General features: G+C 36.7%; 2 protein-coding genes across 6 annotated transcripts; one reads left to right on the forward strand and one right to left on the reverse strand.

Annotated features, from left to right (window-relative positions):
• Positions 1-545: 545 nt before the first annotated feature.
• On the forward strand, positions 546-14,458 carry LOC135672048 (uncharacterized). Of its 5 annotated transcripts, XM_065180523.1 has the most exons (16): positions 546-737; positions 839-981; positions 1,266-1,721; positions 4,131-4,208; positions 5,319-5,476; positions 7,909-7,972; positions 9,187-9,254; positions 9,775-9,834; positions 9,910-10,033; positions 10,643-10,783; positions 10,892-10,998; positions 11,073-11,123; positions 11,196-11,279; positions 12,327-12,490; positions 12,940-13,086; positions 14,078-14,458. In XM_065180523.1, the coding sequence occupies exons 3-15, from the start codon at positions 1,397-1,399 to the stop codon at positions 13,082-13,084; spliced, it is 1,569 nt and encodes a 522-aa protein (XP_065036595.1). In that variant the 5' UTR covers positions 546-737; positions 839-981; positions 1,266-1,396; the 3' UTR covers positions 13,085-13,086; positions 14,078-14,458. The 5 variants fall into 5 exon arrangements, with proteins under 5 accessions (XP_065036595.1, XP_065036584.1, XP_065036577.1 ...); XM_065180512.1 differs by having other exon boundaries at positions 9,775-10,033; positions 14,062-14,458; XM_065180505.1 differs by having other exon boundaries at positions 548-737; positions 9,775-10,033.
• Positions 14,459-14,879: 421 nt separating this feature from the next.
• Positions 14,880-15,690, reverse strand: LOC103993380 (11 kDa late embryogenesis abundant protein). The gene is made up of 2 exons (XM_009413416.3): positions 15,514-15,690; positions 14,880-15,444 (listed from the first exon to the last, which is right to left on the reverse strand). Exons 1-2 carry the CDS (start codon positions 15,619-15,621, stop codon positions 15,085-15,087), a joined length of 468 nt encoding a protein of 155 aa, XP_009411691.3. The 5' UTR covers positions 15,622-15,690; the 3' UTR covers positions 14,880-15,084.
• Between the last annotated feature and the right edge of the window lie 60 nt (positions 15,691-15,750).

Consider the following 15,750-nt stretch of genomic DNA (forward strand, 5'->3'; position numbering starts at 1 on the left):
AAACATTCACATTTGGATAAAATAACAAGAAGAAGATTTAAATAAGGTGAGCAAAATATTCTTTACCGTAACTATTTAAATCAAACATGAAATGGCATCCTCATGAATCATAATATGCTCATTTAGCTTGATCACGGCGTTCTTTAATCATCAGCGGCACCAAAAATGACTAGGATATGATGAGATAACTTTGTATATTTTTCACAATATGCATACGGGGATTAATATTTGTAATTCACTTTTTATTGTTTATAATTATATTTTAATATTGATAAACTAATCTTTTATAAATACACCAAATACTTCCTTCTTCCTCCTCTTCTAACGTTGATAAAATAATGCATTACGAGGAAGAAAAAGAAAATAAAATCGATAATATTAAGATGATAAATAATAAATATTAATTTTTTAACTAATTATTAATAGCAAACAATTTTGAATAGTAAATTTATATGCGTGTATATATATATATACATATATACATACATATTTTCCTCTCATTCTTTGGCAGTCAAAATCGTGATATTGAAGCTTATTAATATTCTAAGGGTCTCTCGCCGTGTTGCTCACCGGTGGGTCACCGTAGCCCGACGAGGACCGTGGTTTGCAATAACATCGTCCATCAGCGAGATCTCGGCCACTGGAGGAAGAAGATCCCCGAGAAGAAGAGAAGATTTACGGTAATTGGACCGCAATCGCTGCTGGCTTCCTCTTCAGATCTTTGGATCTTTGGGCGGGTGACATCTCGATCCGATCCTTGCCTCCGTTTTCGCTTAACCCTGTGGTTATCTTCCTGATCTGATTCACTCTGTGTCCTTTTCTCTTCTTGAAACCCTAGGGTCGATTTGTTCAAGCCCGATCTCACTCCGATCCGACCACACACCCGTGTATTTCGTGCCTCTCGCCGTTTGGAGTATAGATTGGCCGTATTGCTCCGATAATTTCTGCGGTTTGCTCGCCCGGTTCACTCGTCTTGAAGTGGTAAGGGGATGTCATGGTTTGATTTCGTCGATCTTTGTTGGTTCGAAGCGAATTCGATCCACAATCCCACCATATACCGAAGTCTCGATTTGATGTTACTTCTGCTGCAAATTTTTCTCTCGACGCGATTCTTGGATCTAGGGTTCTGTCCTTTTCTTTTTCTGCCAGTTTTCTGATAGAAAATTGATAGTCGTCGTTGTATTTTGCTGCATTTTATGCAGTAGCATTTAGTCGCACTCTAGTTCACGATGCTCTTCTAACTCTCTCTTAACTTCTTATGCCAGGATTAAATTCATCATCATCGTAACTTGGGCTTTGATATTTGGCAGTTTAGTTGAAAAGAGTTATAATTCATGATGCTGCTCACTTATGAAGAGAAGTCACCAAATTGAATGGGCATCCTTGGACGTTGGAGATGTCACAGAGCGGGTTTTCCTTCTTTAGAAGTACTGGATGGTTTGATGAGAAAAAGGTCGACTTGTCCAGTAAACAAGATGTTGCTCCTTCTCTGAGTATCCTGCTCGACAAAGAAATATACAGGCCTGGCGATTTGGTAACTGCTACTGTTGAGATTTGTTCCCCTAAAGTTTCAAATGGATATACTGATGGAGGGAATTGGAGCAATAAAGCCTCCTCGTTCTTGCTCGATAATTTTAGTTTTGAAGTCAAGGGTCTCGAGAAGTTGGATTCCCAATGGTTTTCCACTCAGAAGCCATTGCCTGGGTTGAAGCAAAGGAGAGGTAGTGTCTTCTTGCAGTTTCATCAAAAGCATTGGTGTAGCATGAGATGTTCAATTTTTTTACTTGGTTGCTATCACAAAAAGGGAAATACATCTCACTGTCATCTTGATCCTTAGTCTTTCTATTGGCCATTGCAATAGTGAAAATATCAAGAATTTGATCACATTCTTAACTCTGATAGACTTTAGCGTTTGTTTATGACTTTATACATCTTATCATCTTCATTAAACAATGCCATTTTACATTAGATTTATGCAAGTTTATATAAGTAGGGTATATCAGATATCATGCAGTCTTTCATAAAACAGTTGTTTTTTTACTACATTAATTTCTCAAGTTCATAAATTAGTTGTTGCTCATTGCTAAGTTTTTGTGTGTGTTTGCGCACACGTGCTTCATGCTTGATGGCATGAAGCACTTGAGTACCATTTCATCTCTACGCTTTTACTTTTACTAAAAGAGCTGAATGCAGTGTTTTTATGCAATTTGGTACTTTTTGCCCTTTTGGGAACCGATTACTTTTTGAGGAAGAAAGATTTGTTCATCAAAGCTTTAAGTTTTACCCCTTTTTTGCTGCAGGGATGTGTTCATCTGTCTCTTAGTAGACATTGTTTAACTTTACTCTTGTTGCATTCTTAGTCTTTGTAAAGGAACTAGTGGACCAGTAGGAGTTCAGTTACTTTCAACTAAGTTTGTTTAGTTTATGTACTTTATGTTCTTTGCATCTGGAACTTAGTTTTAGGTTATGTTTAATGGTCTAGGCTAGGAACACATCTTTATGAGCTTTGGCTTCACTTTTTGTTGTACACCGAGCATGCCAACCATACCATGCACTACTGCACCATATGGTCTACTGTATTGTGATATATAGATACCTCAACTTCTACAACAATAACAAATCTGTAAGTCTCAACTATTTGAGGTTAACTATATGGATTTTTTTGCTGCCATTGAGATCTGTGAAAAGTCATATGCTTAATTAGGTTCAAAGTATTTAAAATCTTTATTTATAGTTTCTAGTAAGGTCTTTTTAAGCATTCCTCTACCTCACCTTATACCACTAACATTAATCATTTCACCTCTTTTAATTATCGCACCTGGAGGTCTTATAGGTACATGCTTATATCATCATAAATGATTTTCTCTCATGTTATCTTGTATCGAAGTGATATCTAGTTTACGAATAAAAGTATTTCTTTTTCTATCTTTCCCAGTAACTCCACACATCCATCTTAACATTCTCATCTTGGCAATACAAATTTTTTGTATACTTTAACTTCTAGTTCTTTTAATTTTTCTAGTGACAGTCTGTATTATACTTTACCATATTGACATACGGACTGAGTTGTCTAGAATGAGGTTTGTTATCCAAGATCTAATTTCTTGGTTTGTAAGTTCTATTTGTTTACCAGCGGGACAGAATTTTTAAGATACTCAGATTGCCTTTTGCTTTTTCTTGGGAGGTTTTGTGGCATACACTTTATTATTTTCTGAAAGCCTTAGTTTTTCTTCAATAGGAAAACATGTGAAACTATTAATTCTTTTACTGAAATCTTTTGTAAACAAAAATGATAGAAATTACCATTTTCTTTTGGGATAGTCAGAGCAAGCTTTTTGACCCTTAAATAATAACACATAATACTACATACTGATACAAGTTCTAAAATAAAATCTCTTATCCTTTTCAATTTTCATGCTCAAAGCTCCAATAGTGCATTAATTTTGCTGAAATAGAATAGCGGTGACATCATTTTAAAACTTTGGTATAAATTCTTTGTTTTTCTATATCAATGAAATGAGAAACTTGGTTTTTAACTTTGTTAGCTATCATTAAATAGCCTCATCGACTTATTTGCTTATACTTTTACAACAATGTTTTTATACATAACTATCATTTCTTGCAGAAGAAGACTATGTTTAGAAAAGTATAAGAAAAATCAAATAGATATATCTAGTTTAAATCTGTTGATATCTATTGAGTGAATAGTGGATACTTTTGAGCATATGACCATTAACAACATTTGGTACTCAATAGAGATTTTCGGTTTTGTTTGTGGGCAACACTTTCTTTGATTATTTTCTCGTGTAAACCACTATATTGTCTTAAGCAATGTTTATTGTACTGCCCGAGTCGGTACGGTACAAACTGTATGGACCAGTTCGACTAGCGTTTGAGACGTGGATCACCCGAGTCTTTGTTGGCATGCCCCATCGTACCATGTGTTGGTACATCGGTATGTACCGACCCAACAAATCTTCAATACAGGTCCAGTACCTGAAATGACGAACCCTGGTCTTAAGCAGAGGGAACATGATATATTTTCCTTATATCATGTTTAGCAGAGCAATTTTATCTGGCAAAAAATGGTTATATATTTCAGTTTTGACCTTTGCTTGTTGTTGTTACAGGTGAGCACTTGTTTCTGGACTGTATGGCACCATCAATAGTTTCAAAGGTGATAATTTCTTCTGGGTGTAGCAAAACATGTAAGCAGCATTCTTATTCAGTTGGACACTACTAAATCTGCAATGAAGTTGCATCTGAAAAAAAAAAGATTTATAATGCTTACCATGTATCATTTGTCATCTAGTGTTGAGTAATTGTTACTTTTCATAAGGTACTATGAGGCAACTCTTTGTAAGATATTGTGCAACTGCTATGCTTGGTCAAGTTTTCTTCTTTTGTAGTTCGATCAATCTCTTCCATATATTTATTCTTTCTCTTTCTAGATATTAGATGGACGGATAAGATTAATGATGTAGCTCGCTCACGGTTTTGCTTGCCTATTTATGGTGTAGTTGACAGAGAGATTGATGTCAGGCACCTCTGAGACAACCAAAGCGACAAACAATGAAAGCAAGCCGTAATGTCCCAACTCCCAACTATCCTGGGTTGATCAAATGGATTTTCTTCAGCCATTAGCTCTGTGTAGAGAAATGATAGGAACAAAGAACGTCAAATCTCTGTTTCTCTTTACAACCAAAGAAAGAAAAGAAAAGGAAAACGAATGTTAGGACCATAGGAACAACTGAGCTTTTATTGCTTAATAGAACTATTTGGCTATTTTTAAGTCAATCAGTAAGCTATAAAGGTGGATTCTAATGGTTCATATTACTTATAAGTTATAAGTGCCTTCCTTCTTGCTGCCACCCATATTGTATGTTCATCTTCATCACATATCAATCTGGTGCTTTTGCCTATTTTCTTTCACATGAAATTTGACATTACTGCTTGCAACGGAAGCCTGATCCATCAAAGGTTTCTGTAATAAAGAACTAATGGCTGAAGTAATATCTCACTTGACAATGAAATTAGCACCCGCTTCCCAGTTCACTTTTGTTTCAGAAATGTAGTGTAACTTGTTCGATACATGCCACTATGATGAAATTTGTGGGAAAAAGGCCAAAAATTTGCATAATTGGTGGTTTGCAATAGTATTTCTGATATAAAGTTATTTGATCGAAAAATTCATGGTTTATCCTGTTTTCCCTATGTTGCTTCCCAAATCATTTATATTGTAGAACTGATCAATATTTTTTTGTTCAGTTTGTTAAATATTGTTGTATCATTCTTACATGCTCAAACAATACATACAGATGTGTTACGTGCTGAGCTACCAAAGATTTTGCCACCATCTTACCGGGGTGTCAGCATTCGCTATATTTATTATGTAAGAAGTACAATATCCGGGAGGTGGTTTGTACTGGATAACAATGATGGTAGTGGAGTGTCCACGGATGATTTGATTCAAGTGGTTAGTTTTTTTCCCTCTTGCATTTGTCAATAATAGGATTTCAACAGATGTTTTACTGTCACATAATATATCTTGTCCACTCCTGGTGATCGAATCCAACTGTCAAAGTTGTGGCTGGTGATCATATGCCACTTGTCTTTTACCACATCAAGATAAGCTAGTTCACTTCAAGCAACTTTGCACTTGATTCCTTTGGTCCATCAGCTCTCAGATATCACCAATCAACTTTTAAGTTACTGAAGTACTAATTAGAGCCTACACAAAATGTTTCTTTTACCGACTCTTTTGCACCTGATACCATTAGCCCAGTTGCTCTCAAATATCACTGATCTTGTAAATTAAATCAGCTTAGGTTGGCTTTTAAGTTGCTGAAATACTAATTAGAGCCAACTTAATTGCTCTTTTACCTACTTGTACCCGACCATGTTAGTATGAGTGTATGATTCCACTATTTGAGGGCCTTATCATGGCATAACTCTTGGTGAGTGCATTGGTCAGCTCCTTTTTAAAAATTTTCATTCCATATGGCTGGTTTCTTATAGATGTTGAAATTTGTAAACGAACTAATTAGTGTTACTAGTCTTGTTATTCTCAATTACATAATTATTTATGAACACTGAATGTTACTATAGCTCTTTTGATTCTGTCCTACATTACTAGGTTAATTGTAGGTTTTCCACCTTTTGGTCTATGGCTGGATGGTTATGATAAAAATAGTCACTGAATATTAGTTATCAATTTCATTTCTGGTAAGGCCATTGTCCTTTTCTTATTGCACACAAGAAAGATTATACGGCTGCTTCTTTTACTTGATGTCCTTTTTACTTTTTGTATAATGTTTATAAATTTCTGCCACTCTCCTCATCATTAATTTACTCAAGAGAAATTAGTCCAACACTTTTTTTTCTGTTATATAAAAAAGAGAAAAAATGCAAAGATAAGGTGCCCCACATTTAAAAGTTGCTGCTGTGCCCAATCCTTAAATTCATTATGATTGTGAAAGTTTTTGATGGAAAGCTTCAAATGTTGATCTTTGACATCTTCTAGCTTTGCGATTGTAATGATTAGTTATCATAAGTTTAATTAAACTTACAATTGAACTTTTTTTTTGTCATTTTTCATGTAACAAGTTCGTTCATTCTAGTAGAAAACAAGGTTAATTAACTATTTATTATTGTTTATGCTTGTCATTATTTGGTTTACTCTCTGCTAGGATATGTGTTTGAAGTTATCAGGTTATGCTTTTGATTGCTAGATTTCTGGTCAAACAAACTCAGGTTGTCGTAGAGTGATCTTCTTAGTAGTTTTATTTTTATCCAAGGTTCGTAATTTCGTACTGTATCGACATACCGAGTTCAGCTCAGTATGGTATGAGCGTATCGAGCAGTACACTCTGACGTACCGCTCAATATATATATATATATATATATATATATAATAATAATAATAATAATAATAATAATAATAAAGTTAAAATAAAAAAGGGTGATGTTGCCTTGTTTCTTCTCCCCGTGCGGATGAGAAGTTGCCGACGACGCTGAGGCCTCATTGCCTCAGATGAGGAGGAGGTGACATCTTATTTGCAACATCCAGGGAGTGAGGCTGGTGATGAATCGGGACTGTCAAGGGTGAGTGACGTCGGATCTCCAGTTTCTCCCTTTTCTTCTCCCTCTTCTTCCTTCTCCCTCGGCTAATATCATCCGGTAACTGGCGGCGACGATCAAAATTGACCATTACTGATCGATTTCAGGCGATAACGGGGCGAAAACAGTCCCAATTGACGGTATCGCCCGATAGCGGGCGGTCCGCATACCGGTCTGCTGGCGGATCGGTACCGAACGGTATCATTCAAAATTAAAATCCTTGCTTTTATCAATAGTATCTCAGTTTACATTCTCTTTTTAGTTTCTAAAACGAATCTAGTTAATATTGTTCGCACTGTCTTTTTTCCTGACAAGCTTATCTCAAATTTCTTGAGAGATTCTGGGAATAATTCACTCTTTTATATAGAGATTGTTCTTTATTCAGGCGTTTGGACAATTAGGCATTCTCTTATCTCATGAAACTAACCCTTATTTCATCAACATTTTGTATCTTTAATGATTATCTTAATAGCAAAATCCAATCTTGGTCCTTTTGATGGTAACATTTGCATAAATGTTGGTCTGTTTAGGTATGCATGTTTATTCATTTCGTTTTAGGTTTCACTTGGTTTTGTCTACCCTTTTATCAGTTTATCCTCATTTTAGAAATGCCTCTATCTATTGAGAAGGTAGATGAGATCAATGTATATGATATTTTTCTGTTTCTTTTCGTTATTTTTGAATAATGTATCTAAAACTGTTAACTGCCACCTGAAGGCATAAGTCAGCTGGCTAATTAATTGTATGATTTATCATAATTTACTTGATGGCTGCACTTCAATTTTGTAGGAAGCTCGAGCTCCACTGCAGATTTGGGTACTAGAAAAGAGCAACAACTTGCTGACTGAAGAAGGTGACGGCGGCAATATATTCTGTTTGAATACTTGAAACACTAGCGCAAGGAGCATGATTATTTTTGATGTGGCCTGATGTTAAATTAATTGCATGCATGAAATAGAGTTAATTTTATTTGTGACAGAAAATGGTTCCTACAATTTGTGGTTGTTATTGTAGACCTGTCAAGCTAACACAACTTGTTCAGTAATTAATCAGATGAAAGAAATTTTTGCAATGCTTATTAAAAGATGCTTTGTGAGTTTGTTCGTTAATGAAGCTCTCATCCTAGACTATTTGCTTTAACATATTTCTGCATCTTTAGTGCTTTTTTATGACTTTGGTTTATCATACGTAATTTTTTTGCAATAAAGGAGGGGTTTTCCTTCCATTTAGTGTCAGATAGATATTTTGCTGTGAAACTTGGTGCTAAACTGGCAGACAGCAGTTGGGAATGGTTGGGGCTTGTTTGCTTTTATAAAGAGCACAGATCTTTGTACCCCTGCAGATAATAATGGTTGAAAGATTACACTATCATCTTGGAATTTTAAGGCATGTTTTTAATTGATGGTGAATATATGATCACTAGCAATTAAATAATGAAAACTGTAGTATTTGTGTCTATTAAGCTAGCTGTGATTTTATGCTGTAAATCTATTTTAGTATTTATGTATGCCTTGGTCTATGAGAAGATAAAGGTCTGTTAAAAGATAGCTCATGATTGCACCTTTCTTTTTTGTAACTCAAAACAGTGACAAATTTCTTGGATTATGTGCTTGTTTTGATGAGCTGCTTAAAATCTTATGTTGTAATATCATCTGAAAAGCCTTGTTGTATCTTATAATATTGAGTGCAACTTAATTGACAAATGGCTAAAGTTATTCATGTGATATACATGACTTTTGTGTAAATGTAAAATGCTGATATATGTTTCTTTTGAAATAAAAGGAACTTGTTATGTCACTTTTGTTTTCATCTGGTGATTGCTGCTTTTAGTTCTTACCATGTGCTAATTCTTCAGATCAACATAATATTTCTATGAGCAATTTTGAGCATTTTCTTCGTGACAAAGATATAGATAACATGTTCCATAACTGTGTGATGGCATGACCTTACTAAAGCGATTGTTTTTACACCATGCAGTATGATTTGTATGTTCTTCTACTGCTTTTAATATTGTTTATGTTAATGTTGGCATATAGATAAGTTCATATGTACTTGGTTTTATTTCAGGAAACTTACCAATTGCAGCTGATCAGTTGGATATATATTGGAGAGAGAAAGATGCAGATTCTGAATGGGTATTTACATTCCATGTTCTATTCTTATCATGAAAGAAAAATGTCTTGGTTTGTTTTGCATATATTTCCTCCTTTTCTATAGCATTTTGCACCTTTGAGAAGGAAATTATGACTTCATTGTGACTTTGTAAGATTGTCTTTCTTTACTTGTTTTGCTGCAAAATGATCTTAAAAAGCTGAACATTTATTTCACTTTATTAATTTCTACTATCACTGGGAAAGTTAACTTCATGTGACTGAAGTGACATTTTTTATCCTATCAGGACAAGCTAAGGTAAAGAATGTTCATGAACTCTATAGGACATAGCTAGGAAGATGAGATGTTTGTATAAGGTGGATATCTTTTTTGGATGTGTCAACTCACATGCTTTTAGCTTATTAGATATGTTACTAAAGCCTGTATCAACCCACATGCTCTTCTTTGAGAAGAGTACTGGAGTTCATCTCTCGAATAGCATCTTTCGGTTAAATGTTTGTTTATGTGCAAGTTTTCATACATTGATGCTCTTTTATCTGGCAGGTTCGGGCCAATGAAAATCTGGATGTACTGGATGAAGAATATGATAGCTCAAAAGATGAAGTATCATCTGTTTCCTCCTACAATCCTAGTAGAGGAAATTTTGATATGCCTTATCGGAGTTCTTTATCCTTGCAGTCAATTGCATCAAGGCTTTCTAGTAATGATTTTCATAATTTTCAAGCTGACCGCACCACTGTTCCCTCTCATGTTCCTCTTGCTCAGTTGTCTGTAGCTGAGGCCATAGATGATCCTGGTGCAGGTACTTATGTATCCTTTGAACTTGTTGTGTATATGTTCATATTAGAAGTGGATTACACGTTAGATTTGACTCTGATACATCAATTTCATCTGATCATCTATCTCTGATGTCATTTCTTTTCAGTTCTCATCGTATCAAACATTTATGCTAAAACAAGTTGGCAACTTGTTGTGTATATGTTCATATTGGAAGTAGATTACTCCTTAGATTTGACTCTGATACATCAATTTCATCTGAACATCTATGTCTGATGTCATTTCTTTTCGGTTCTCATCGCATCAAACATTTATGCTAAAACAAGTTGGCGGTCACCTTAGATTTGACTCTGATACATCAATTTCATCTTATCATCTATGTCTGATGTCATTTCTTTTCAGTTCTCATCACATCAAACATTTATGCTAAAACAAGTTGGTGGTCAAAACCTAAATGCATCTTTGTCAAGGCAACTTATGTTCTTCATATACCACAGAAGCATGCAATGCATCACTTCTTCACTATAAGATTCTTTCTGTACCAATTTGCATTAGTCTGTTCTGTTATGTGTTGTCATGCTTAATGATTTTCTTCTTTAAATAATTCCAAGCTGAGGGTTTTTTGTGCTGACAGGTGAGTCATCACCTCAGAATAGGTTGAATGATTCTTTATCTACTCCCTCTCCCAGTCAGCAAAGAAGTTCTCAAGAGTCAAAGTTTCTTAAGGATGATATTGTATCACCTTATACGCCTAAACCTGTTGAACCTCTGTCATGTAAGTTGTCATATTTTCTTCTTCCTGTTTCGTGTGCATAAACTACTGCTCTTTTTCCCTCTTAGCATAGAAGGATGATAAATAATCTGCAACAACCATTCCCTGCAGCAGAAGGCTTCATTCGTGGAAGGTCTTACAATATTAAGATTGATGACCAAACTTTGCTTCGGTTCTCTCCTAAGAACTCTGACTCAACTTACTACTTTGGCGACATGGTAAGACCATTTTCAATGGTTTTTCAAAAATCATATTTTTATTGACTAAAATACACATGGTATTCTGTCGACAGATTGGTGGCACTCTTACTTTCTTTCATGGAGGATTCAGGAGATGCCTTGAGGTATAAATATATGGACTCTATCAACTTCATCTCCTTTCTAGAAGTTTCATCTAAATCCGTGAGCATTTTCAGATTGCAATAACTTTGGAGATTGCAGAAACAATTACCCAACGTTTTGTTCATCCTTCGAGGAGGAGCTCACCAACTATCACTAAGGTACTTCCTCTAGGTTCATGTTGGCTAGTTTTTTAAAGTTTAAGCAATGAAAACATATAATTTCTTGGTTACCCTTGTCAGTGACTAGACTATGTCCTTTTTATGCTTTTTTTTCTCAATTCCTAGCTTCTTTCATTCTTATTATAAATGTTTTGTGCTACATCAAAACTGCATACCTTATTTTTGGTGCTTATGCAAATTGCTCGAAGAAAGTGGTTCTCTTTTTGCCTAATTGTAAATATTTATTCTGGTATGATGGTGGCAGAGGAGATTAATCCAATAAAGTCGTTTTACATGTTCAAATTTTGTAAAAAAGAAATTTTGACTGCTTTGATAATCATCAATTCTATAGGTTGATTTAAGAAAGCAAATACAAGTCTTCTGTGAAGGAAAACAATGTTGCATGAATCCACCAATTAAATATTGATTCCACATCTGTATAATTGTCGTTCCTCGAACTAATTGTACGAAGGGATGCTTGATTAATTTATGAAAACAATTGTTGTTAGGAATACTCGAAGACATTCATTTGAAAGATCTTTGGCCTGATAACAAAAAGTTACACCTCTAAAAGAAATACTTCGAAGTATCTAGGAATCCAATGATTACTGAAAGATGAGCTGCCTGGGGGCAACTATAATGGGATCATTTTCTGAGGAACAATCAATCCAGTTTCTTTGTTGGTATTGTTGAATAAAGCAAACAACATTTGCAATGTATCATATTAGAGAATGTGACCCATCAGTTGGATGGAGCACACGTGTAACAGTCTTCTCTTCATGAATAATTTCATTTTTTTAATTGTTACTACTTTAGTCTATTTAGTGGCTGGGTCTATTTTAATTTTCTGCTGAATTTTGTTTCCAAATGCTTTTGGTGGATGGATGTTAATATACATCAATCAATGAACTCTGACTCGCTCTTTTCAGATGGATTTTAATTTCATTGGGTATATTTTTAAATTGACACTTGGTTATGTATTAAACGTATAACCCTGTACTTCTGCTCATGGAGATGCTATCTCATCCTGGTGCTTTGAATATGCAGGTTCAGAGTGAACATCATGAGGTAGTGGCTGATTTGGTTCAGACAAGCTTTCTTTTCTCAATTCCTATTGATGGGCCAATATCCTTTTCCACACCAAAAGTATCAGTGCAGTGGTCACTTCGCTTTGAGTTTTTCACCACTCCCAAGGATTTGGACTTGAGTAGGTAATGTTGCAACAATCACCTCTGCTAGGGTATTGTAGTTCAAACGTTTGTATCAGATGTCTTCCACTATCAACTGAATTCCATCCTCGTGCCATATTTTGCTGTCCCCATTGTGCATATGATGTTGCATTAGCGAAAGACCCATAATAAAGTCTTGATGAATTGATTAATTTATTGGAATTTCATGAGCTTAGCATGCCTACCTTTTCCATGGAGAGAGGAAGCAAGAAGCAAAGATCAAGCAATTTACCAGAACTCAGGAACATTTCCTAGTCTAACTTTTCAGAATTATGAACCCCATGATAGCAATACCTTTTCAAGTTCTTATTTGATTCATGCCAGTCATACCCTTAATTAGTTGTACGTTTTGAACAAACTTACAGCACTGTTACCTTGGTCATATTGGTTGATTGGAATGAAAGTACATTTTGTATCCTATCCTTTGACAGGTACGAGCATCCTCTACTCATTGAGCAAAGAGAAAAAGGAGAATGGATTCTTCCAATAACAGTTCATGCACCTCCTCTAAGAATTCGAGCTGGGCAGACAACAAATGAGAAGCCTTTGTCTCTCGGAAATCTCCAATGTGCTTAAAGGTGAGTAAAGCTTTAGATCTCAAAGTCAAGAGCTGCAATTCCTTCTGCCTTCTTATCACTAGGTAGGTTGGATATGAACAATGACGGTATTTCATTTATACGAGCCTGAAGAGTATATCAAGGTTGAAAGTTAAGAATAGCTATTTAGGAAATCGTGAGTTAATTTGAACAATACAGAGAAAAACAGGTTCTTTTGAAAATTTTGTAATTGTGTAACATGTCCATATATATAATAATGGGTTCTTTGAAAAAATTTGCAATAGTGAAAGATGCCAATATGTCTAATGATTTTATCGGGTTTGGGCCTTCTATGGAAAATATTTTCTTCTAGCAGATGAAAGTTGGTTGCATGCTGTGATGTTTTGAGTGCATGGTATTAATAGAATGACACATGTTCAAGCTGAAAGTAGACAATCTAAGTCAGTTCAGTCTAAAAATAATACAATTAATTCCTTGTAATGTGTATAAATTGTTTGTTCGTGCAAGAATTTTCATTGTTCATTTTGGTTCTTCTACATGATATGTTATTATTTAGTTTGTATTTTTCCGGACTCCATAACACTAGCATTTGGGAACATTTGCTATAATTGTTGTCTTTGAATTGCTGAGACCTTCGCTTGTTGGAACACAGATAATTAAGGAATTTTCTACTCCAATCTCGTACATAGAGTTTCAACCTCTATCTTATTTTCATTAATATCGCCCTTTTTGTCTGTTTTGCCACGGTTTGACTCCGCGATCTCATACAAGACCTTAATGTTTTCTCATGATGGATGATCGTAGCCTTACTCATGTCAAACTGATAGTAATGGTATTTAATGATTTCCCAGATGAAAAATTACTTGCATGTTTCAGGGACAAAATATATCCAAGGATCTATTGCTTAATTCTGACAAAAAAAATGATTATTTGTATAGGAGTGAGGATTGTTGACTTCTTATTTCATTGTTCACAATGATTAATATATTTATGCAGATTTTTTTTCTTTCAGGAGGTGGTGATTCTGCCGTGCTTTATTTTGGAATAGCTAGCTACATTTAAGGAGCAGTCAGGCATGTGGCTTAATCGAATCTCTTCCGAATTGCCAACCAGCTCAAAGCCGTATGTGCTAACTGGTCATTGAACAAACATCTGCATGAACACACCATAGAGAATGACATGGCACTCTGAAGTTTCACCCTTCATCTGCTATGGCAATTTCTGTGGATCGACCCACAGCCACCACATGTACGATGCCAAACTCCTATAACCATTATCCTCGATCTTTCTTCTCGAGAGAAATTTACAAGATTTCATGCATTTAAATTCACGGTTAACCAAGAACTGTAAGATTGCTCCCATTGCGTTTTGTCAATCAAGAGACTCTTCTATCTGTCGTGCGACTATCCGCTAAAGTTGGGCTACTATTATGAAACTAGCTGTTTAACGGAAGCCATTTTGGTAATTGCTATTCGATTTTGTATCTTAAGCTTCCCATGAAAGGAGGGTTCAGATGTCACCGTCAGGCGAGCAATGCAGTGGAGTCTAACCCACATATTTGACTAGGTAAATCCTACCCAGGCAGGTTGATTTTACAGTTAAACTTTTTGTTGAATAGAAGTAATACTCAAAAGCCGCGTTTGATTTTTGCGCTGAATTCTGTTGGAAGTAAAACCCTCATATCTATTGCTGGAAGCAGATAAACGAGACATCCGACGACGCTACTTATTTCGCTGGCAAATAAATGCGGAGCGGAAACAAAGGTACCTGTTACTGGATACTCTTGCTCGATTCGTTTGCTGCTATTCGCTGTGCCAGTATATACTATAAGCTAGTTTTCCCTTTTTATTCGCTTCAAACATTCTCAGCATGCCGCACAAGGCAACGACGATATGCAGCATGCAAAGACAGGTGCATGGGCCACTACATAGCAAAAAAGACTTCAAGACACACTAAAGGAGCGCGGCGTCATGTAGAGCTTAACGTCATCCAGACCTATGGTTGACGGGTGGAGGATCGTTAGGCGTAGCGACCGCCGGTCCCACGAGCAGCAGGCTCGGTGGAGCCGACGTAGGGGTTGTGGGCGGCGGCGGGCCTCGCCGTCCCCGTGTCCCGGCCTATCGGGCGGGACCGCACCGCGCCGCTAATCAGGTGGCCACCGGTAGGGTGGCCGGCCACCTCCCCCGGCGCTCCACCGACGGGGTAGACTCCCGGCTCGGCGACGTGGCCGCCGTCGTGGGCCGCGAGCGTCCTCTGCTGAGCGGCAGCATTCTGCTGCATGGTCTCTTGCTTGTTGATCTCGGCTTCCCGTACCTTCTCCTGCTTTCGCTCCTCCGCCATCGCCTTCTCCGTCAGAGTGTGGGCCGTCATCTTCTCCACCTGCAGCGAACCATCTCGTTACATATGCCACAGATCCATATTAGTTGTGCGATGTGATAGGAGGGAGACCTTCTCCTGCACGGTGGCCGTCGTCTTGTCCATTCCAGCCTTGGCCGAGGCGGCGACGTTGCCGGCCGTCTCCTTCACGGACGCCATCGCGTTCTTTCCGGCTTGCATTCTTGCGGTACGATCTCTTCTCTCTTTTTCCTCTTCGTTCTCGAGTGGAATCGTAATACCTGCAGCCCCGGACAGGCCAGCGCACATAAAAGCAGCAACTCGCGACGTGGGGGCGACACGTTGCATGGT

This window comes from Musa acuminata, chromosome BXJ1-1 (assembly GCF_036884655.1).
Source record: "Musa acuminata AAA Group cultivar baxijiao chromosome BXJ1-1, Cavendish_Baxijiao_AAA, whole genome shotgun sequence".
Classification (NCBI taxonomy): Eukaryota; Viridiplantae; Streptophyta; class Magnoliopsida; order Zingiberales; family Musaceae; genus Musa; species Musa acuminata.

Bases quoted from the DNA above. Each gene is read 5' to 3' on its own strand.
- LOC103993380 (XM_009413416.3), bottom strand. From the start codon at position 15,621: ATGCAAGCCGGAAAGAACGCGATGGCGTCCGTGAAGGAGACGGCCGGC. The intron at 15,445-15,513 runs GTCTCCCTCCTA...GGTTCGCTGCAG, and splicing joins CGGCCACCGTGCAGGAGAAG to GTGGAGAAGATGACGGCCCA.
- LOC135672048 (XM_065180512.1), top strand. From the start codon at position 1,397: ATGTCACAGAGCGGGTTTTCCTTCTTTAGAAGTACTGGATGGTTTGAT. The intron at 9,255-9,774 runs GTATTTACATTC...TTTATCTGGCAG, and splicing joins AAGATGCAGATTCTGAATGG to GTTCGGGCCAATGAAAATCT. The intron at 11,280-12,326 runs GTACTTCCTCTA...TTGAATATGCAG, and splicing joins GCTCACCAACTATCACTAAG to GTTCAGAGTGAACATCATGA.